Here is a 19,100-nt window from a genome sequence, read left to right as displayed (position 1 = left end):
ACGTATACACCTGTTACACTTGTGTAAAACCATCATACGGGTTAAAATATGGAATATTTCTAGTACTCCAGCAGGCTCCTTTGTGCCCCCTCCTTCTCAGTAGTCTCCAGAAAGGTGACCGGCCCCTATTTTAACCTCTTTCATCATGGATTGGTCTTCCTTGTTTTTGAATTTCATGTAAATGGAATTTTGTAATATGTCTCTTTTTTGCTTTTTTTCCCTTGGTACTATGTCTGTGGGACTTATCAGAAATTAGTTTTAATCGTTTGAATATGAGTGATTTTTCAGAGACCTTCAGACAAATGAATAAAGATGCATTGTGAAGACAATTTAATCTTGCTCAATTTTTTCTTCTTTGTTTAGTTCTTACCTGTTTTTCAGTCCCCACTCGCAAAAAATACTGGCTGAAACAAAATTTTCCTCACTCCATATATTTTAGCATTTCAGAAAGTTAGGAGCCATATGGAGTAAGAAAACGGGATTCTTCCCTTGGTTCTGCCAGTAGATATTGTCACTTAGGTCAAGTCCTTTAACTTAAGAGGCCTTTGTTTCTTCTTGTCTAAAGTAAGGAGAACAATTGGCACTTTTCCAAAGTTTTGTGAGTACATTACGAAGGCCTTGTGAGTATCAGCTGAGTGGGATGCACTGGAAAAGATTAATCCTCTTTTGGCATCAGATTGTAACAGTGACCACATATATGTATGTAGCACTTTACATGAATTAACTCATTGAATGAGTCATTCATTCATTCAGTCAACACACTGAAGGACCTGCTTACATGCAAAGCACTGTTTGTAGGCTATGCACATAAAACCATGAATAAGATCATTCCTGCCCTCATTGAGCTTACATTTTGGTGGAGAATTCATTGAGAAAGTACTAGTTCCTATTAGATAACCCCAAATTCTTCTGGCTGCTGTTTTTACACCTGAGTGAAAGCAGTATCTATCCGTAGCATGTGAAATAATGCCTGGTAGTTGTTATTCATTGTTATTATTTTAATTTGAATATTAAAACTAAAAAAAAAACTAGAGCCTCTGTCCTTTAATTGTTAGGAATCTAACTAGAAAGGGCAAGCTGTAATTGATGAAAAACGAGAGGAAGGTGATACCAAGATAGCATAAGGTTAGTCCCCATATGAATGTGAAGGTAATATTCGTTATAGGTGGGCAAGTCAGGAATGGGTGGTAGGTGGGTGGAGCAAGAATCACTGGAGGGCAGCTTCAAGGAGAAGTGGTGCTTAAGTTAGCTTCAGAAAGGGAATTCCCTGGTGGTCCAGTGGTTAGGACTCTGCACTTCCATTGCAGGGGGGCCCAGATTCGATCCCTGGTCGGGGAACTAAGATCCCACATGCCGCGGCGCATCTAAGCCCACGTGCTGCAATTACTGAGCCTGCGCACCACAACTACAGAGCCCTTGCACCACACCTGCTGAGCCCTTACTCTCTGGAGCCTGTGCACTACAACTAGAGATAAGCCCGCACGGCACAACAAACAGCCCTCGCACTGCAACAAAAGATCCCATGTGCTGCAACTAAGACCTGACGCAGCCAAAAAAAAAATTGCTATTTGTAGATACATTGGACTTAGTTTACCCAAATTATTTTATTTGCAAGTACACAGCCCTTTAAATGGTAAAAAATATTAATATGAATTTTTAAAATTAATCTTTGCTGCCCTATTTTAATAGATATATATTTTTTAAAAATCAGAACCTTCATATTTAAAGTACTACATGAAAATGAAAAGAAAGGTGGTGAATGCCACCGGCAAGCTGAGATTGAGTCCTAACGAGGAAGCCTTCATTTTAAAGGAAGATTATGAAAGAAGACGAAAACTAAGATTGCTACAGGTAAGATTTATTTGGAACATAGTGTCAAATTCTTTGTCTTCCCCAGATTATCAGTATTTTTTACATTAGAGTGCTTTAAATAAAATGTCGCATTTAACAGTCTTTTCTGGCTGTACAAGAGCCCTGGTTCTTGCGTATTAACTAGTTTTGGAACATTTGAAAAGTATGATGAAACAGTAAATAAATTGAAGAAGAGTTTGAGGATAAGGACTGACTCAATAATTATTAGGAAATAGTTCATTTTCTGAGATTATTAAATATTTAGCAATATTTTTCTGTTCTTCTTTATATATATATATATATATAAAACGTATATAGGCAATATTTATTTCCCAAGATCTTCCCCCAAATAAATTTGCAGAATACATCATCTGACATAAAGGCAAAAAAAAAAAAACCCCAAAAAACAAAAAAAACCCAAACAAAAAAACCTATGAGTCAATACAAAAACATAGGCAAACCCCCCAACACCATTGCTGAAAATAGTTCATTTTAAAAATCATATGTAACTGATGAAGATTTAAGCAAGAATATTAGAATGACTTTGAAGAAGATTTACTGGAAAGATTATTACCTACTGAAATAAATTTATTCAGAAGTTGTCTATTCTTCTCTAGAAGTCTTTTTAGAGTAACGTAGTTAAGTCTTTGTGAAACATTTTAGGTGCCATTCTGTCTAGAATTGGGGATGATGTGTCGCAGATACGGAATTCTCATCTAGATCTTTCTGTACTTGTCTGGGCTATAAATTTTATTGAATCATGCTTACCAGTTTAGCCTCTTGTATGTTATTAGAATGATAATGGCAGTCCGATTAGATCTCTGGGGAGAGAACATAATTGCTAATCAGGGAACTTTAGAAGTAGTCTTGAGATTTTAATTTTTCCTCCATCACTTGGATTTTCTGCTTTAAATAGGCCTTATCTAATATAATGTGAATATTCAGGAGAATTGATGTAGCTAATACCTAAAGAGAATTCATTTAAGTTCCTGTTTCCAAATAGCTTTTCAAAAAAGTTGAAGGAAGGCTCTTTTCATAGAATGTGTTAAATACTCATCCTTCAGGTTCGACAACAAGAAAGAGATATTGCTTTACAAATAAGAGAAGATATAAAACAGAGGAGAAATCAGCAACTCACTCGTTTGGCAGAAGAACTAAGGACAGAATGGGAGGAATCACAAACTCAGAAAATAAAGAACTTGGAAAAACTGTATTTGGCAAGTTTAAGAAATATGGGAGAGGGGCATCAACAAGCCAAAGAAAATGTAAGTGAGCACTTATTTGACTACCTGCCTGTGGTAGTGACACTTGTTAAAAGCAGATTACAGTTGTTAGACACTTATAAAAATGTTTCCATGTATAGAATTTGCTGTGGGCAGCCCGAACTTTTTTGTAAATTTAATATAATTTAAGAATTCTGCTAGGTTCATTTCCTAGTAAGAGTCATGTCAAGGATAATCTGTTTCCAATGATGTTTAAGTTAACATTATTCTCTAACAAATTTATGGTTACCAAAGGGGGAAGGTGGGGGGGATAAATTAGGAAGTTGGGATTAATATATACACAGTACTATATATAAAATAGATAACCAACAATGACCTAGTGGATGGCACAGGAAACTATACTCAATATTTTGTACTAACCTATAAAGGAAAAGAATCTGAACAAGAATATATATATGTATATAACTGAATCACTGTGCTGTATACCTGAAACTAACACAACATTGTAAATCAAATATACTTCAATTAAAAAAAACATTATTCTCTTCCAGTCCTTAACTATCTGTGTAAATAAAATAGTAACCTTCAGAATTAGAAGTTGTTATTCATTTCAAGCATTTTGGACAGATTCAGTGGAGTGAATTCAGATTTCTGGTTTCATTTTCATTATCATTCATTATTCCTCATACCTCCAAAACGTGTAGTGGAATGTGTATACACTTGAGTTCATTCACAGACAGTAAAAATTCTTTGATGACTTTCACAAAGGCAAAGTAGAAATTAACTCAGTGTTTAAGACTGCTCCCTGACCTTATTTTGTTGTTTATTGTGCTTTATGGTTGGAAAATGCTAGATTGTGGTCCCAGAGATAGTCACACAAAATAAACAAGCTGGGTTCCAAAGAAGGCACGTCTTTGTTACCAAACTTTTAGGGAATAAGAGAACTCTTTAAAGAATGTGGCAATCAAAATATTCTCGGTCCCTGGTTTTAGTTTGTGTTTTTTAGTAATAGCCATAAGTTCTGACATCAGATTTTTGTAGCTTTATTTATGCCATCATTAATTTTGTGCTTTAGTGCAGTGTTTCATTTGAATATACCTTCATGATTTTTGCCCTTACTGGGTACCACCCATATTATCATATATTTGACATTTTAATCCTGTTTAACATGACATTTTAAGTAATATTTGTTTTTAGGAGCCTGATTTAAATGCTCTGGCACACCGGGCAGCAGAAAGAAAAAAAAAAGCAGAAATGAGGCATAAAGAGGCCCTGAAAGTACAGAAAAATCAAAAAGAAATGTTAATGAAACAAAAAACCTGGTAAAGTAATAGTGATTTTTTACCATATTCTCCACTGAAACTGATATGGCTGGAAGTAAAGGGTACATTGGATACTTAAAGTCAGTATATCCATTGTGTTTGTTAAACTTGGTTTAAAATACTGCAGTGGGGGAGTGGTTGCTTAGATGAACATACTAACAAATGAGCTTTCTCTTCTAGTCTGACTGTAGTAGCCATTACTAAGTTTCTGGAGAAATGTATTACTAGTTTAGAATGCAAATCAACCAAAATCTGTCTGCCTCTGATATAAAAAGAAAAAAATCAGTGCAATTATGAACATTAAAAGAGGTCGTAGACTCTTTGCAAGTCATTGATGAGATTTTTGCATGTTGTAAAAATGAAAGAGCATGTTACTAGTCAGCAGTGGTCATTTTATACAGTGGCCCATCTTTATCAATAATTTCTAGTTTTTTTACTCTAAATTATTCTCAACTAAAGAGCATTAGGTGTTTGTTGGGTCACTCCCCATTGTGGAGCTTTATATCTTTAGATATACCTCTTTCACTTGGTAAACATCTTTTTACCTGTCCACTGTGTGTAGACTCTTTATTAAACAGCATATTGAGCCTGTGGGATCAGACTGGAGGATTTCTTGAGATTGTAATGGCTTTTATATTCTTAACCCTAAGAGCTGTACTGTAATATTATCTGAGAGATTAATTTATGACATCTTGTGTTTTTTAAGGCATATAAAAGCTCGAAAAGAGGCACTGCTTGCGGAAAAAGAGAGATCTGCCAAAATTACAAGTCTGCCACCTCCTCCTCCAACTCTTTTTGAGGTGAATTAGTTTGAGTATTGGAGCTAGGTTATAATAATTCTTCTTTACTATTAGAATTCAGTGTAGGTCAAAATACCATTTGTATTAATTTTTAACTGTACAGGTAACACATATCTAGAATATTTAAAAATAATCCTAGATATCGTTTTACCTATGAATACTTTAGTATGTATCTCTGATGTATAAGGACTTTTTTAAAAGCACAATACTAATATAATATTGTTCTCAATATAATCTAATACCCAGTCTGTGTTCAGTTTTCCTCAGTTGTCTCAAAAATTTCTTTTGTTGTTTGAAAAACTATAATTTTTTTATTTTATTGGGAAAGAAAAGGATTATTTGCCCTAAAGACTTTCCTACATTCAAGATTTGACTATTGTAAATAGCTACCATTTTACAAATAAAGAAATTAGGTTCAGATAAATTAATAAATTTACACAAGATTATGTAAAGTGATAAGAGAGGCCTGTTTCTTTATGGGAGTAAAGTGTTTGATTTTGAGCTTTTTTTTTTTTTTTTTAATTTAACTTATTAAGCAGAAATTAATTTTGAAAGGTCTTGCCTCTCGTTCAGATTATCTTGTTATGGTTATTAAAATGGCTAGTTCGGATGATTATCAAAATTACATAGTTATTTTTATCAAAAAAGTTAAGTAGAAGTAAAAAAAAAAAATACACATACAGGGATATCTAATTTAGTTGTATAGACAAGTGTATTTTATGTATGTATGATCAGCCTAAGTACCAGATATTCTTGTCTTAAGCCTCTGGTTTTGTCAGCCTTCCTGCTTTTATGTTGAGCCACCTGCCATGTGATATTTGATCCAACAAGATCCAAATGGAAAAGGCAGATTTCAGCCACTCCCTCAGTACCTTGTTAAAAGGCAGGCAGTATTTTATCCATGTTTTTTTGATTACTTTTGTCATAATTCCTAATGTTCCTAACAAGCCAAGGTCAAAAATTTAAAGCAAGCAAAACATTGTCTGTGTAAGTGATTTGGCAAATATGCATTATATGTAAAAGTGTGGTTGTACTTTTTTCCCCCAACTTTTTATTACGAAAATTTTCAAAATACAGAGAAGTTAAAAGAAGAGTACAAAGGAACAGCTGTTTGCATTGTGTGTAGATTTCAAATGGTTGTGTATACATTTGAATGAATAAATATATACATATGAATATAGATTGTAGAGATTGCATTTCACCCTGTATACTTCAGCATGCCTCTGCTAGAATAAGGACATTCTCTTATGCAACCACAATATCACACTAAGAAAATTTACCAGGATCCAGTCAAGGTTTACCTGTTGCTTCTGCTTGCTTTGTCTCTTGGTCTCTGTCAATGTGAAACATTATCTCCCCCAACCCTAGCCAACATTTTATTTCAGAATTTTTGAATAGACTAGACTAGTTTCTTATATTCTGTATTTCTCTGATGTGGTTATGTGACTACAAGAGATCTCCATTATAAAGGTATATTTTTCTCTTTTCAATTGCCAAGTAATCTGGGAAATGATACTTTGGCACCAAATAGGTATCTATCACCCTTCTACATTTATTCATTGGCCTACTTCTGTTAGACAAAAGAAGAGAGAACTTTCTCTTATCAGTGATTATGAACCACCATAACCAGATGATCAAACTTAGAATCAATAATAGCAGAGCACCTTGCCATTATGTGCCTCCTAATATCATGTAGTAAACTGTACAGCATCACCTATTCAGTATTCTTGTTGAAATATAATCTGGGGCTTCCCTGGTGGCGCAGTGGTTAAACATCCGCCTGACAATGCAGGAGACATAGGTTCAAGCCCTGGTCCGGGAAGATCCCACATACCGCGGAGCAACTAAGCCCATGCGCCACAACTACTGAGCCTGTGCTCTAGCGCCTGCGAGCCACAACTACTGAGCCCGTGTGCCACAACTACTGAAGCCCACGTGCCTAGAGCCCGTGCTCCCAATAAGAGAAGCCACCACAGGGAGAAAGCTGCGCACCGCAACGAAGACTAGCCCCTGCTTGCCGCAATTAGAGAAAGCCCACACACAGCAGCAAAGACCCAGTGCGGCCAAAAATAAAAATAAATAAAATAAATTTATTAAAAAAAAAAAAGAAATCTGACTTTTAAACCTAAATTCCAGCTTAATGGAAATACAGTGCATGATCTCATGAAAAAAAAGAATAACTGATTAAAATACAAAATTATTTTTTCATTGGATCCTGCTTTAAATGAAAATTAATACTTTTAACCTAACAGTCTATTTTCTGTTTCATTTTTCAGAACATTGAAGTAAAGAAAACTTCTAATGTGAAAACCAATAGTTCTACCTACCATCATCTTTATACTTTTGTTAATAGAGAGGTGGACACAAAGCAGGTGATTGACTGTTTTTTCGTGACCCTCACTTTATTATTTCTCTGTTCATTGAATTGAGTTATATCTTTGTTCTATGTATATTGTTCTCAGATATCAAAATTTGAACAACTCTACCAACCATATTAGGGTAATAGTGATAAAAAAAACTTAAATATGCTTTGAATTATGATGTCATGTTTAATATGAATGCTGATTTAACATGAAAGAAAAGAGTTGGCTACTTAAACAGTTATATTTTAAAATAGTTTTTTTTTTTTAACCATAAAACTTTTTTTGACATAAAAATAATACATACTCTGTGAAAATTTGAAACTATACACATAGGCGCAAACTAGGAAAAACACCCATGATTCCATCACCAAAAAGTAATGCAGTTAATACATTAATGGATTTGTTATAGTGTTTATGTATAAACATATACACACACTTTTCAAAACATGATTTTTAATAGCTACTTAATATTTCATTATAGAATTTATTTAACCATTCTATTGTTTTCTTTTTTGCTTCATAAATGCAAACATAATCATCTTGCACATTTTGTCTACAGCCCTGTTTAGAATAGATTCCTAGAGAGAAATTATAGGTTCCAAACTGTATAACATTTGATAACAGATATTTAATACAGATCATTAAATTGCCTTTTAAATAGCATCAGCAACATATGAAAATGGCCATTTTATCATACCCTTGTCTGTATGAAATGTTGTGGTTTAAAAATTGTCAGTCTTAAGAGTGACAAATGATTATCACTCCTTCTTATAATTGCTATTTCTTTGTAACAGTGGGTTTTCACTTTTTTCATATTAGATATATCTGTCTACTAGGAATATAAACTTTCATAGTATAGCATTCGTGTGGCGGTTAGAATTCAACAAATTCCGTAATAGCAGGTCAGTATTCAGTCAAGACATGAGATGAGTATTATCATAGAATTAACTTCTTTTTTTTTTTTCCTGAATTCTTGAATTTTATTTATGTTTTTATACAGCAGGTTCTTATTAGTTATCCATTTTATACGTATTGGTGTATATATGTCAATCCCAATCTCCCAGTTCATCCCACCACCACCACCCCCCCCCGCCACTTTCCCCCCTTGGTGTCCATACGTTTGTTCTCTACATCTGTGTCTCAATTTCTGCCCTGCAAACCGGTTCATCTGTACCATTTTTCTAGGTTCCACATATATGCGTTAACATACGATATTTGTTTTTCTCTTTCTGACTTACTTCACTCTGTATGACAGTCTCTAGATCCAACCACGTCTCTACAGATGACCCAGTTTCGTTCCTTTTTATAGCTAAGTAATATTCCATTCTATATATGTACCACATCTTCTTTATCCATTCGTCTGTCGATGGGCATTTAGGTTGCTTCCATGACCTGGCTATTGTAAATAGTGCTGCAGTGGACATTGGGGTGCACGTGTCTTTCTGAATTATGGTTTTCTCAGGGTATATGCCCAGTAGTGGGATTGCTGGGTCATATGGTAATTCTATTTTTAGTTTTTTAAGGAACCTCCATACTGTTCTCTGTAGTGGCTGTATCAATTTACATTCCCACCAACAGTGCAAGAGGGTTCCCTTTTCTCCACAACCTCTCCAACATTTGTTGTTTGTAGATTTTCTGATGATGCCCATTCTAACTGGTGTGAGGTGATACCTCATTGTAGTTTTGATTTGCATTTCTCTAATAATTAGTGATGTTGAGCAGCTTTTCATGTGTTTCTTGGCCATCTGTATGTCTTCTTTGGAAAAATGTCTATTTAGGTCTTCTGCACATTTTTGGATTGGGTTGTTTGTTTTTTTAATATTGAGCTGCATGAGCTGTTTATATATTTTGGAGATTAATCCTTTGTCCATTGATTCGTTTGCAAATATTATCTCCCATTCTGAGGGTTATCTTTTCGTCTTGTTTGTAGTTTCCTTTGTTGTGCAAAAGCTTTTAAGTTTCATTAGGGCCCATTTGTTTATTTTTGGTTTTTTTTCCATTATTCTAGGAGGGGTATCACAAAAGACCTTACTGTGATTTATGTCAAAGAGTGTTCTTCCTATGTTTTCCTCTAAAAGTTTTATAGTGTCCAGACTTACATTTAGGTCTCTCATCCATTTTGAGTTTATTTTTGCGTATGGTGTTAGGGAGTGTTCTAATTTCATTCTTTTACATGTAGCTGTCCAGTTTTCCCAGCACCACTTACTGAAGAGGCTGTCTTTTCTCCATTGTGTATCCTTGCCTCCTTTGTCATAGATTAGTTGACCATAGGTGCGTGAATTTATCTCTGGGCTTTCTATCCTGTTCCATTGATCTATATTTCTGTTTTTGTGCCAGTACCATATTGTCTTGATTATGGTAGCTTTATAGTATAGTCTGAAGTCAGGGTGTCTGATTCCTCCAGTTCTGTTTTTTTCCCTCAAGACTGCTTTGGCTATTCGGGGTCTTTTGTGTCTCCATACAAATTTTAAGATTTTTTGTTCTACTTCTGTAAAAAATGCCATTGGTAATTTGATAGGGATTGCATTGAATCTGTAGATTGCTTTCAGTAGTACAGTCATTTTCACAATATTGATTCCTCCAATCCAGGAACATGGTATGTCTCTCCATCTGTTTGTATCATCTTTAATTTCTTTCTTCAGTGTCTTACAGTTTTCTGCATACAGGTCTTTTGTCTCCCTAGGTAGGTTTATTCCTAGGTATTTTATTCTTTTTGTTGCAGTGGTAAATGGGAGTGTTTCCTTAATTTCTCTTTCAGATTTTTCATCATTAGTATATAGGAATGCAAGAGATTTCTGTGCATTAATTTTGTATCCCGCAACTTTACCAAATTCATTGATTAGCTCTAGTAGTTTTCTGGTGGCATCTGTAGGATTCTCTATGTATAGTGTCATGTCATCTGCAAACAGTGACAGTTTTACTTCTTCTTTTCCAATTTGTATTCCTTTTATTTTTCTTCTCTGATTGACGTGGCTAGGACTTCCAAAACTATGTTGAATAATAATGGTGAGAGTATGGTGTTAGGGAGTGTTCTAATCCTTGTCTTGTTCCTGATCTTAGAGGAAATGCTTTCAGTTTTTCACCATTGAGAATGATGTTTGCTGTGGGTTTGTCGTATATGGCCTTTATTATGCTGAGGTAGGTTCCCTCTATGCCCACTTCCTAGAGAGTTTTTATCATAAATGGGTATTGAATTTTGTCAAATGCTTTTTCTACATCTATTGAGATGATCATATGGTTTTCATCCTTCAATTTGTTAATATGGTGTATCACATTGATTGACTTGCGTATATTGAAGAAACCTTGCATCCCTGGGATAAATCCCACTTGATCATGGTGTATGATCCTTTTAATGTGTTGTTGGATTTTGTTTGCTAGTATTTTGTTGAGGATTTTTGCATCTATATTCATGAGTGATATTGGTCTGTAATTTTCTTTTTTTGTAGTATCTTTGGTTTTGGTATCAGGGTGATGGTGGCCTCATAGAATGAGTTTGGGAGTGTTCCTTCCTCTGCAAGTTTTTGGAAGAGTTTGAGAAGGGTAGGTGTTAGCTCTTCTCTAAATGTTTGGTAGAATTCACCTGTGAAGCCATCTGGTCCTGGACTTTTGTTTGTTGGAAGATTTTTAATCACAGTTTCAATTTCATTACTTGTGATTGGTCTGTTCATATTTCCTCTTTCTTCCTGGTTCAGTGTTGGAAGGTTATACCTTTCTAAGAATTTGTCCATTTCTTCCAGGTTGTCCATTTTATTGGCATAGAGTTGCTTGTAGTAGTCTCTTAGGAGGCTTTGTATTTCTGTGGTGTCTGTTATAACTTCTCCTTTTTCATTTCTAATTTTATTGATTTGAGTCCTCTCCCTCTTTTTCTTGATGAGTCTGGCTAATGATTTATCAATTTTGTTTATCTTCTCAAAGAACCAGATTTTAGTTTTATTGATCTTTGCTGTTGTTTTCTTTGTTTCTTTTTCATTTATTTCTGCTCTGATCTTTATGATTTCTTTCCTCCTACTAACTTTGGGTTTTGTTTGTTCTTCATTCCCTAGTTCCTTTAGGTGTAAGGTTAAATTGTTTATTTGAGATGTTTGTTGTTTCTTGAGGTAGGATTGTATTGCTATAAACTTCCCTCTTAGAACTGCTTTTGCTGCATCCCATAGGTTTTGGGTCGTCGTGTTTTCATTGTCATTTGTCTCTAGGTATTTTTTGATTTCCTCTTTGATTTCTTCAGTGATCTCTTGGATATTTAGTAACGTATTGTTTAGCCTCCATGTGTTTGTGTTTTTTAAGTTTTTTTCCCTGTAATTGATTTCTAATCTCATAGCATTGTGGTCAGAAAAGATGCTTGATATGATTTCAATTTTCTTAAATTTACTGAGGCTTGATTTGTGACCCAAAGTGTCATCTATCCTGGAGAATGTTCCGTGCGCACTTGAGAAGAAAGTGTAATCTGCTGTTTTTGGATGGAATGTCCTATAAATATCAATTAAGTCTATCTGGTCTATCGTGTCATTTAACGCTTGTGTTTCCTTATTAATTACCTGTTTGGATGATCTGTCCATTGGTGTAAGTGAGGTGTTAAAGTCCCCCAGTCTTGTGTGTTACTGTTGATTTCCTCTTTTATAGCTGTTAGCAGTTGCCTTATGTATTGAGGTGCTCCTATGTTGGGTGCATATATATTTATAATTGTTATATCTTCTTCTTGGATTGATCCCTTGATCATTATGTAGTGTCCTTCCTTGTCTCTTGTAACATTCTCTATTTTAATGTCTATTTTATACGATATGAGTATTGCTACTCCAGCTTTCTTTTGATTTCATTTGCATGGAATATCTTTTTCCATCCCCTCACTTTCCATCTGTATATGTCCCTAGGTCTGAAGTGGGTCTCTTGTAGACAGCATATATATGGGTCTGGTTTTTGTATCCATTCAGCGAGCCTGTGTCTTTTGGTGGGAGCATTTAATCCATTCACATTTAAGGTATTATCGATATGTATGTTCCTATGACCATTTTCTTAATTGTTTTGGGGTTTTTTTTGTAGGTCCTTTTCTTTTCTTGTGTTTCCCACTTAGAGAAGTTCCTTTAGCATTTGTTGTAGAGCTGGTTTGGTGGTGCTGAGTTCTCTTAGCTTTTACTTGTCTGTAAAGCTTTTGATTTCTCCATCGAATCTGAATGAGATCTTTTCTGGGTAGAGTAATCTTGGTTGTAGATTCTTCCCTTTCATCACTTTAAATATGTCATGCCACTCCCTTCTGGTTTGTAGAGTTTCTGCTGATAAATCAGCTGTTAACCTTATGGGAGTTCCCTTGTATGTTATTTATCATTTTTCACTTGTTGCTTTCAATAATTTTTTTTTGTCTTTAATTTTTGCCAATTTGATTACTGTGTTTCTTGGTGTGTTTCTCCTTGGGTTTATCCTGTATGGGACTCTCTGTGCTTCCTGGACTTGTGGCTATTTCCTTTCCCGTGTTAGGGACGTTTTTGAAAAAAATCTCTTCAAATATTTTCTCGGGTCCTGTCTCTCTCTCTTCTCCTTCTGGGACCCCTATAATGCGAATGTTGTTGCGTTTAATGTTGTCCCAGAGGTCTCTTGGCTGTCTCCATTCATTTTCATTCTTTTTTCTTTATTCTGTTTCACAGCAGTGAATTCCACCATTCTGTCTTCCAGGTCACTTATCTGTTCTTCTGCCTCAGTTATTCTGCTACTGATTCCTTCTAGTGTAGTTTTCATTTCAGTTATTGTATTGTTCATCTCTGTTTGTTTGTTCTTTAATTCTTCAAGGTCTTTGTTAAACATTTCTTGCATCTTCTCTTTCTTTGCCTCCATTCTTTTTCCGAGGTCCTGGATCATCTTCACTATCATTATTCTGAATTCTTTTTCTGGAAGGTTGCCTATCTCCACTTCATTTAGGTGTTTTTCTGGGGTTTTTTCTTGTTCCTTCATCCGGTACATAGCCCTCTGCCTTTTCATCTTGTCTGTCTTTCTGTGCATGTCATCATAGAATTAACTTCTAGGAAATAAGAGTAAATCTTGAAACTTGTTTAAAATTGTAAAATATTATTACAAGGTCAGTATTTTATAATACAGAAATAATAACTTCCATGTATTGCTAACTTGCTTTTGTCCTATATGTTTGTCCACTTCACTAAAACATTGTTTTTACATATATTTTTACAGTATTAAATAAATGTTTAATACTAAGATTGATGAAGAAAGACATTTTTCTGTCTTCTGTCTTCATACATTCTTCTGTAATATAGGGTGCCACTGATGGTATCACAGTAAGTTATTAAACTTTCCTGTTTCACAGTAACTAAAAGACCTACCTTCTCTTCAATTTCTGGACTTGAAGAATATATCAGTAGTTATAATGCAGTTTTATAAAAACAGTCACACAAGCTAAAGCATTCTGGTATTTTCTTTTATTTGCTTCCTCACACCATCACTTAGGAAAAATCAGTCCTTAAACCTTGGGTTTAAAATGGGACAGTGGAGCAATGTGCTTGGTTTTCCATATAACAAATCTCTGCATTTTCATTTGCATCTAAGCTTATTTCACATGCACAATAATTTAGAATCTTTCTTGGAGTAGAATAATAGGATCTTTACAGCAGGTATTATATAAAAAATACTTGCACTCTTAGCATACATTTTAGTTATTCCTTCAGCTGCTTTCTCCAAATAAGCTACTTTTTGTTCAGTCAGCCTTTTAGCATGTAAGAGTTGCTATCGTGTTTTGTTTGAATATCTTGATAAACTGGTTCTAAAATTTCTTGTATGTTATAAAATTTGTCTTTGAAGAAGAATGATGAAATTGACCTGCTGTATTCCTACTTAGAGCCAGTTATTCTCTAAATTTTGTTTTATGCTACATTTACGTTCTATACACACAATTAAACAAAACTTCGTATGCTTGAAAGTTCTGAATTACTCGTGCCCCTCATCCTGTTTGTTCCTTTGTCAGCAACAGTTAGCACAGCACTTGTTAAAATGGATTTTTCATCCTAGAAATATTTTTCCAATCAGGTCCATTATATTGTTTGTTGTGAGACCCAGAAATGTCAGCAGACCAGCAGAAACACTTAAATTCAATTTACAATGCTGTCATACTTAAGATAAGTCTGATGTAGAAGATGCAGAAGTAGCATATTTAATAATCACATTGTTTTGTGCACTGCAGATTACAGTTCATGGAAAAGATTTTCAGAGACATGTTTTCTAAAAAGAATTTTTTGCTTGGGATTCACGGTTTTTGCAAATTTCACATATCTTTTGAGTTCAACTGCTAAAAATGGAATCTAACTATTATTTCAACCAGATTTTTGTTTAAAGTTTTAATTGTATTGACATAAATTTTTAAGGGATTGTCTTTCTAAGACATTCTTGTAAAATCTTGTTTTGACATTGGGCAGTCAGATTAAAACTTGTTTGGGGTACCTAATTTTTCTCTAACCCTTTATTTACTTGATATTCTTTATATACCTCATTATATCTGGAATGAACATGTTTATTATACACATTGTATGTTTTGAAGTTTTTCCTTCCCTTCAAAGTTTGGTTTACCAAAATTGACATTCTGCTTTTAGTTCACCCCCCACATGATGTGAAGAATTCTCAAATAACTTTTTTCTTGAAAACCTCATGGCCTAAATGAAATGAAATGTTGTTCCTAAAGATTATTTTATTTAATGTTATGCGTTAATGCAATCTGACCTGTGTTTATTTAGATTTGCATAAATATTTATTAGCTCCAAAGGGATTTAATATTTTTCATACACTTGTTTGGCCAGTGCACTCTTTTTTTTTTTTTTTTTTTTTGGCCGCACCCAGCGGCATGTGGGGATCTTAATTCCCCAACCAGAGTTCGAACTCACACCCCCTGCAGTGGAAATGTGGAATCTTTAACCACTGGACCACCAGGGAAGTTCCTACTCTTTCTGAATACGTTAACTGTCTCTTTACCTATTTATCTCACTGAGAGTTATAAATAATTTTAGATATATAGTTTACAGCTTTCATGGTCATTATTGTTTCACTTGACTAATTATCAACATATAAAATATATGAGTTTTACTTAAAGTTGTATTTGGAATGGTTACCTATACTTGAAAGTGAATGTTTATGTATAATACACGTTGTGTGTCCTCCCACATTTGATATTATTGTTATGTCAATGAGATGATGGCTCACTGTGCAACCACATGATCATTGATTATGCACAAGTTCTAGGAAGCCAGAAATTATATTAAAGTAAGTGTTCTGGTGATTTGGCTTTCCTGAAGCTGAAGCCTAGCTGCACATTTTGGCTAAAAACCAAAGACAAATCTTAGTGCTTCCCCAAATGGCTTACATGACCTTCAATGTTTGTGGTTTCTTAACTACTAGCTTTGCAGGTGTTTACCTTTCAACACTGTTGTTTTAATAGAATTTCTTTAAAAAATGATGGAAGAATGTATTTGGATGAGTATAGTGTACTCTGCTGTAAAATGAACAACTTGTAAAACTTTACACTAACAATTTGACTTTTTTCATACGTACGTGCTGTTGATAATTGTGGGCATTTCAAACTATAGCTTGTTATCATTTAATTCGATATAAGTAGAAAAACATGATTTTAAGGTTGTTTTGTTTTTTAGTTATCACTTTGTTTCACACTTTACTTAATTATCTAAAATGTTACTGATTGACTGCTAGCCAGATCCTCATTTGGCTGCTAAAGAAGAGGCTAAAAGATTGGAAGAACTACAGAAACAAGCAGCAGAAGAGAGAATGGAGCAGTGTGAGAAGGCACATGCACGGGGTTTCCAAGCAATGAAAAAGATCCATTTGGCTCAAGTAAGAATTAAATTCTGGCTGTGACCACTACTGATGGCCTTAGCGATGGCACTGTAAAACTTAACTGATAGTGAACAGGCTTAGAGGACATAGTTGTGAAGAATGGGAAAATATTCTCTCTGATTTGTGTCATTTCAAGCTTCCCAGCTTGCTTTTACCTCCTGTTTCAAATTCAGGTTGGGTGAAGCTGTTCTCATTTCTCTTCTAAAATTTTCACTGATGAATGCATTAAAAGTTTAATATTTTAATCAGTCTAAAAATAGCCCAAGAAGAAATTAATCACTTTTCTAATTTAATTATTTGAATTGTATTTGTGCTTTGCAAATTTTAAGATTCGATTCATTAAATATTTATTGAGCAAAGCACTTGTTGGCTTTGCAGAATATTGATTCAGAGGTAGAATCATGATCCTTGCTGTCAAGGAGCTTTGACTTTGTTGCAGAGCTGTAAAATATGTATCGTGCAAACTGGCTTTGTAGTCACAGCTTTACATCTGTCTTGCTTATTGTTCAGTGCTTATTCTTGAAACAGCATAAAAATGGTTCATCTTTTTAGAAGTCTGAATTTGACTAATGCATTTAGATGTTTCAAACATTCATCTGAAGAATGAGTTTTTAAGTACATCTATGGGAATTAAATGCCTTAAAATTCTTTTGTATGGTTTGAACTGAATTATGACCTTCTCCCTTAAATTTTTAGTTTTTATAAACTAGGGGTAAGTTATGATTATCATAACTTACTCCTAGTTCATAAAAACTAAAAGATGAAAATTATGGGTAATAATTCAGACATTCAGTTATTTTACATTCACTTACTTACTGAATGTAAAATAACTGAATGTCTGAATTATTACCCATAATTTTCATCTAAGATTTAAACCTATAGGGAAAAAAAAAACATATGAAAAAAGCAGTTGGTAAACAGAGCACATTCTTCCATAAATCAGAAGTGTTTAGTGGTTAAGAAAGTGGACTCCGTGGTCAGTCTTCCTGGATTTTCCTCTCTTCTTCACTATGTAGCTATTTGATTACAGGCAAGTTACCTAGCCTCTCCGAGTTCTGTTTCATCATCTGTTTTATGAGGGTTAAATGAGTTTAGTAAAGCCCTTAGAATTGTGCCTAGAATTTCATAAGCTCACAGTGTCAGTGGTCATAGTAGTTGTTATAAATAATTCAAGTAGAATAATATTCCACACTTTCAGTGAGCCAGAAATAGTAGGCTTATTCAAATAACTTTGAAGTTAATTTAATGATATGGTTTGAATCTTAATATAAAAAATGAATTTGTTCATAATTTGATTCTTTTCAAGGTCGGGCAAAAAAAACTCATCTCCAAATGACAAAATATTTACAAATAAGTAGTGTGTAATCACTTAACAAAAACTTTGTTATATAGGCTCTCTACCTTTTTCTAGACTGTGTCTCTTACACAAGAATGGTCTGCAATACATACAGAGGATTTCCTTTCCCCTGTTTGAACCTTTTTGCTGCAGACCCTATTGTGCCCTGGGATCTTACTTCCTGCTATAGTGTGTTGTATTTGGCCTCTACGTGCCTCTCCAACTTTACCTTTTTTCCTTAACCATCCCTGCCCTCCATACCCTATCTATAATGAACATTGTACTCTCCCTGACTGCCCATGCCTTCATCTGCATAATTCTGTGCTGGAGTTGTTATTTCTTACTTGTACTCCTCCTCCTTCACCCACTCATATCTGGCTAACTCCTCATCCTGGGGGTGAGAGGTCTTCCCTTATCCCCGCCTCCTTATCCTCCACCACCAAAATTAAGTTAGATAACTTCACTAAAACATTGTGCTTAAACTTTCATATTCGCCAGACTCTTTAAACTTAAAAGAGATATGTACAAATCCCCTTTAATCTTGAGGACTCATAAGAGTGTGGAGTAACAAGAAATATCTGTTAAGCCACAGTTACCCTGGCTGGGTCTTGGTGCTCACCTGAGACTGGTGACTGCTGCTGGCTGTGTGGAGGGCTGGAACAAAGTACAGTGCAGGAGCGGTGGCAGCTTAGTTAGAATGTAGCTTCGTGACTGTCCTGAGGAAGAAGACCTGTGCCTGGCAGACACTTTGAAGCTCTGTGGCCTAACCAAAGCCGTCTTCTCATAGTACTTACTGACATCATACGGTTGACCCTGGCACTGTATGGGTCCACTTATACCCACATATTTTCCCATAGTAAATACTGTGGTATTGCATGGTCCATGGTTGGTTGAATCTGCGGACGTGGAGGAACCGCGGGTATGGAGGGCCGACTCTTAATTAGTGTCTTTGTGTTTGAACAAATGGTAGAGAAGGGGAGGGTACTAGAGTCCCTGTCTTCATGATTTCTCCACTCTTCCCTCACTATTCATGTTACTATCCACTGTCCAAAGTGTGTTACTCAATTGTTAATTAATTCTCTTTATTCTTGAAGAATCAGGAGAAACTAATGAAAGAACTCAAACAGCTACAACAAGAGGACCTGGCACGCAGGAGACAGATGGTAGCACGGATGCCACCACAACTAGTTGAACTTCCATACAAACGCAGTGAAATGAAAGATGATTGGCAGAGAGAGCTAGAATTTGCCTTTGAAGACATGTACAATGCAGACAGGAGTAAGATATTTTCAGTAAACTTTCAACAATGCTTTGAAAGGTTTTGGTGGGAAAATACATTTGTCTTGAAGCAGTTTTTATTTTGAAATGAG

The 19,100-nt window shown here is 34.9% G+C and overlaps 1 protein-coding gene across 10 annotated transcripts in view; it reads left to right on the top strand.

Moving 5' to 3' along the window:
* CEP295 (centrosomal protein 295) overlaps window positions 1–19,100 on the top strand; it is a 48,352-nt gene that overhangs the window by 2,321 nt on the left and 26,931 nt on the right. For 7 of the 10 annotated variants that reach the window (XM_068555679.1, XM_068555685.1, XM_068555680.1 and 4 more), the window contains 7 exons: window positions 1,712–1,851; window positions 2,916–3,116; window positions 4,272–4,396; window positions 5,103–5,196; window positions 7,473–7,568; window positions 16,251–16,391; window positions 18,825–19,008. In XM_068555679.1, the coding sequence (XP_068411780.1) occupies window positions 1,712–1,851; window positions 2,916–3,116; window positions 4,272–4,396; window positions 5,103–5,196; window positions 7,473–7,568; window positions 16,251–16,391; window positions 18,825–19,008 (981 nt within the window). Of the gene's footprint in view, window positions 1–1,055; window positions 1,126–1,689; window positions 1,852–2,915; window positions 3,117–4,271; window positions 4,397–5,102; window positions 5,197–7,472; window positions 7,569–16,250; window positions 16,392–18,824; window positions 19,009–19,100 lie in introns of those variants that run through there. The other 3 variants (XM_068555681.1, XM_068555683.1, XM_068555688.1) reach the window with 3 other exon arrangements.

Source organism: Eschrichtius robustus, chromosome 11 (genome assembly GCF_028021215.1).
Source record: "Eschrichtius robustus isolate mEscRob2 chromosome 11, mEscRob2.pri, whole genome shotgun sequence".
Lineage (NCBI taxonomy): Eukaryota > Metazoa > Chordata > Mammalia > Artiodactyla > Eschrichtiidae > Eschrichtius > Eschrichtius robustus.
Note: the sequence above shows the minus strand (reverse complement) of the source record. Positions and strands in the feature narration are given on the sequence as shown.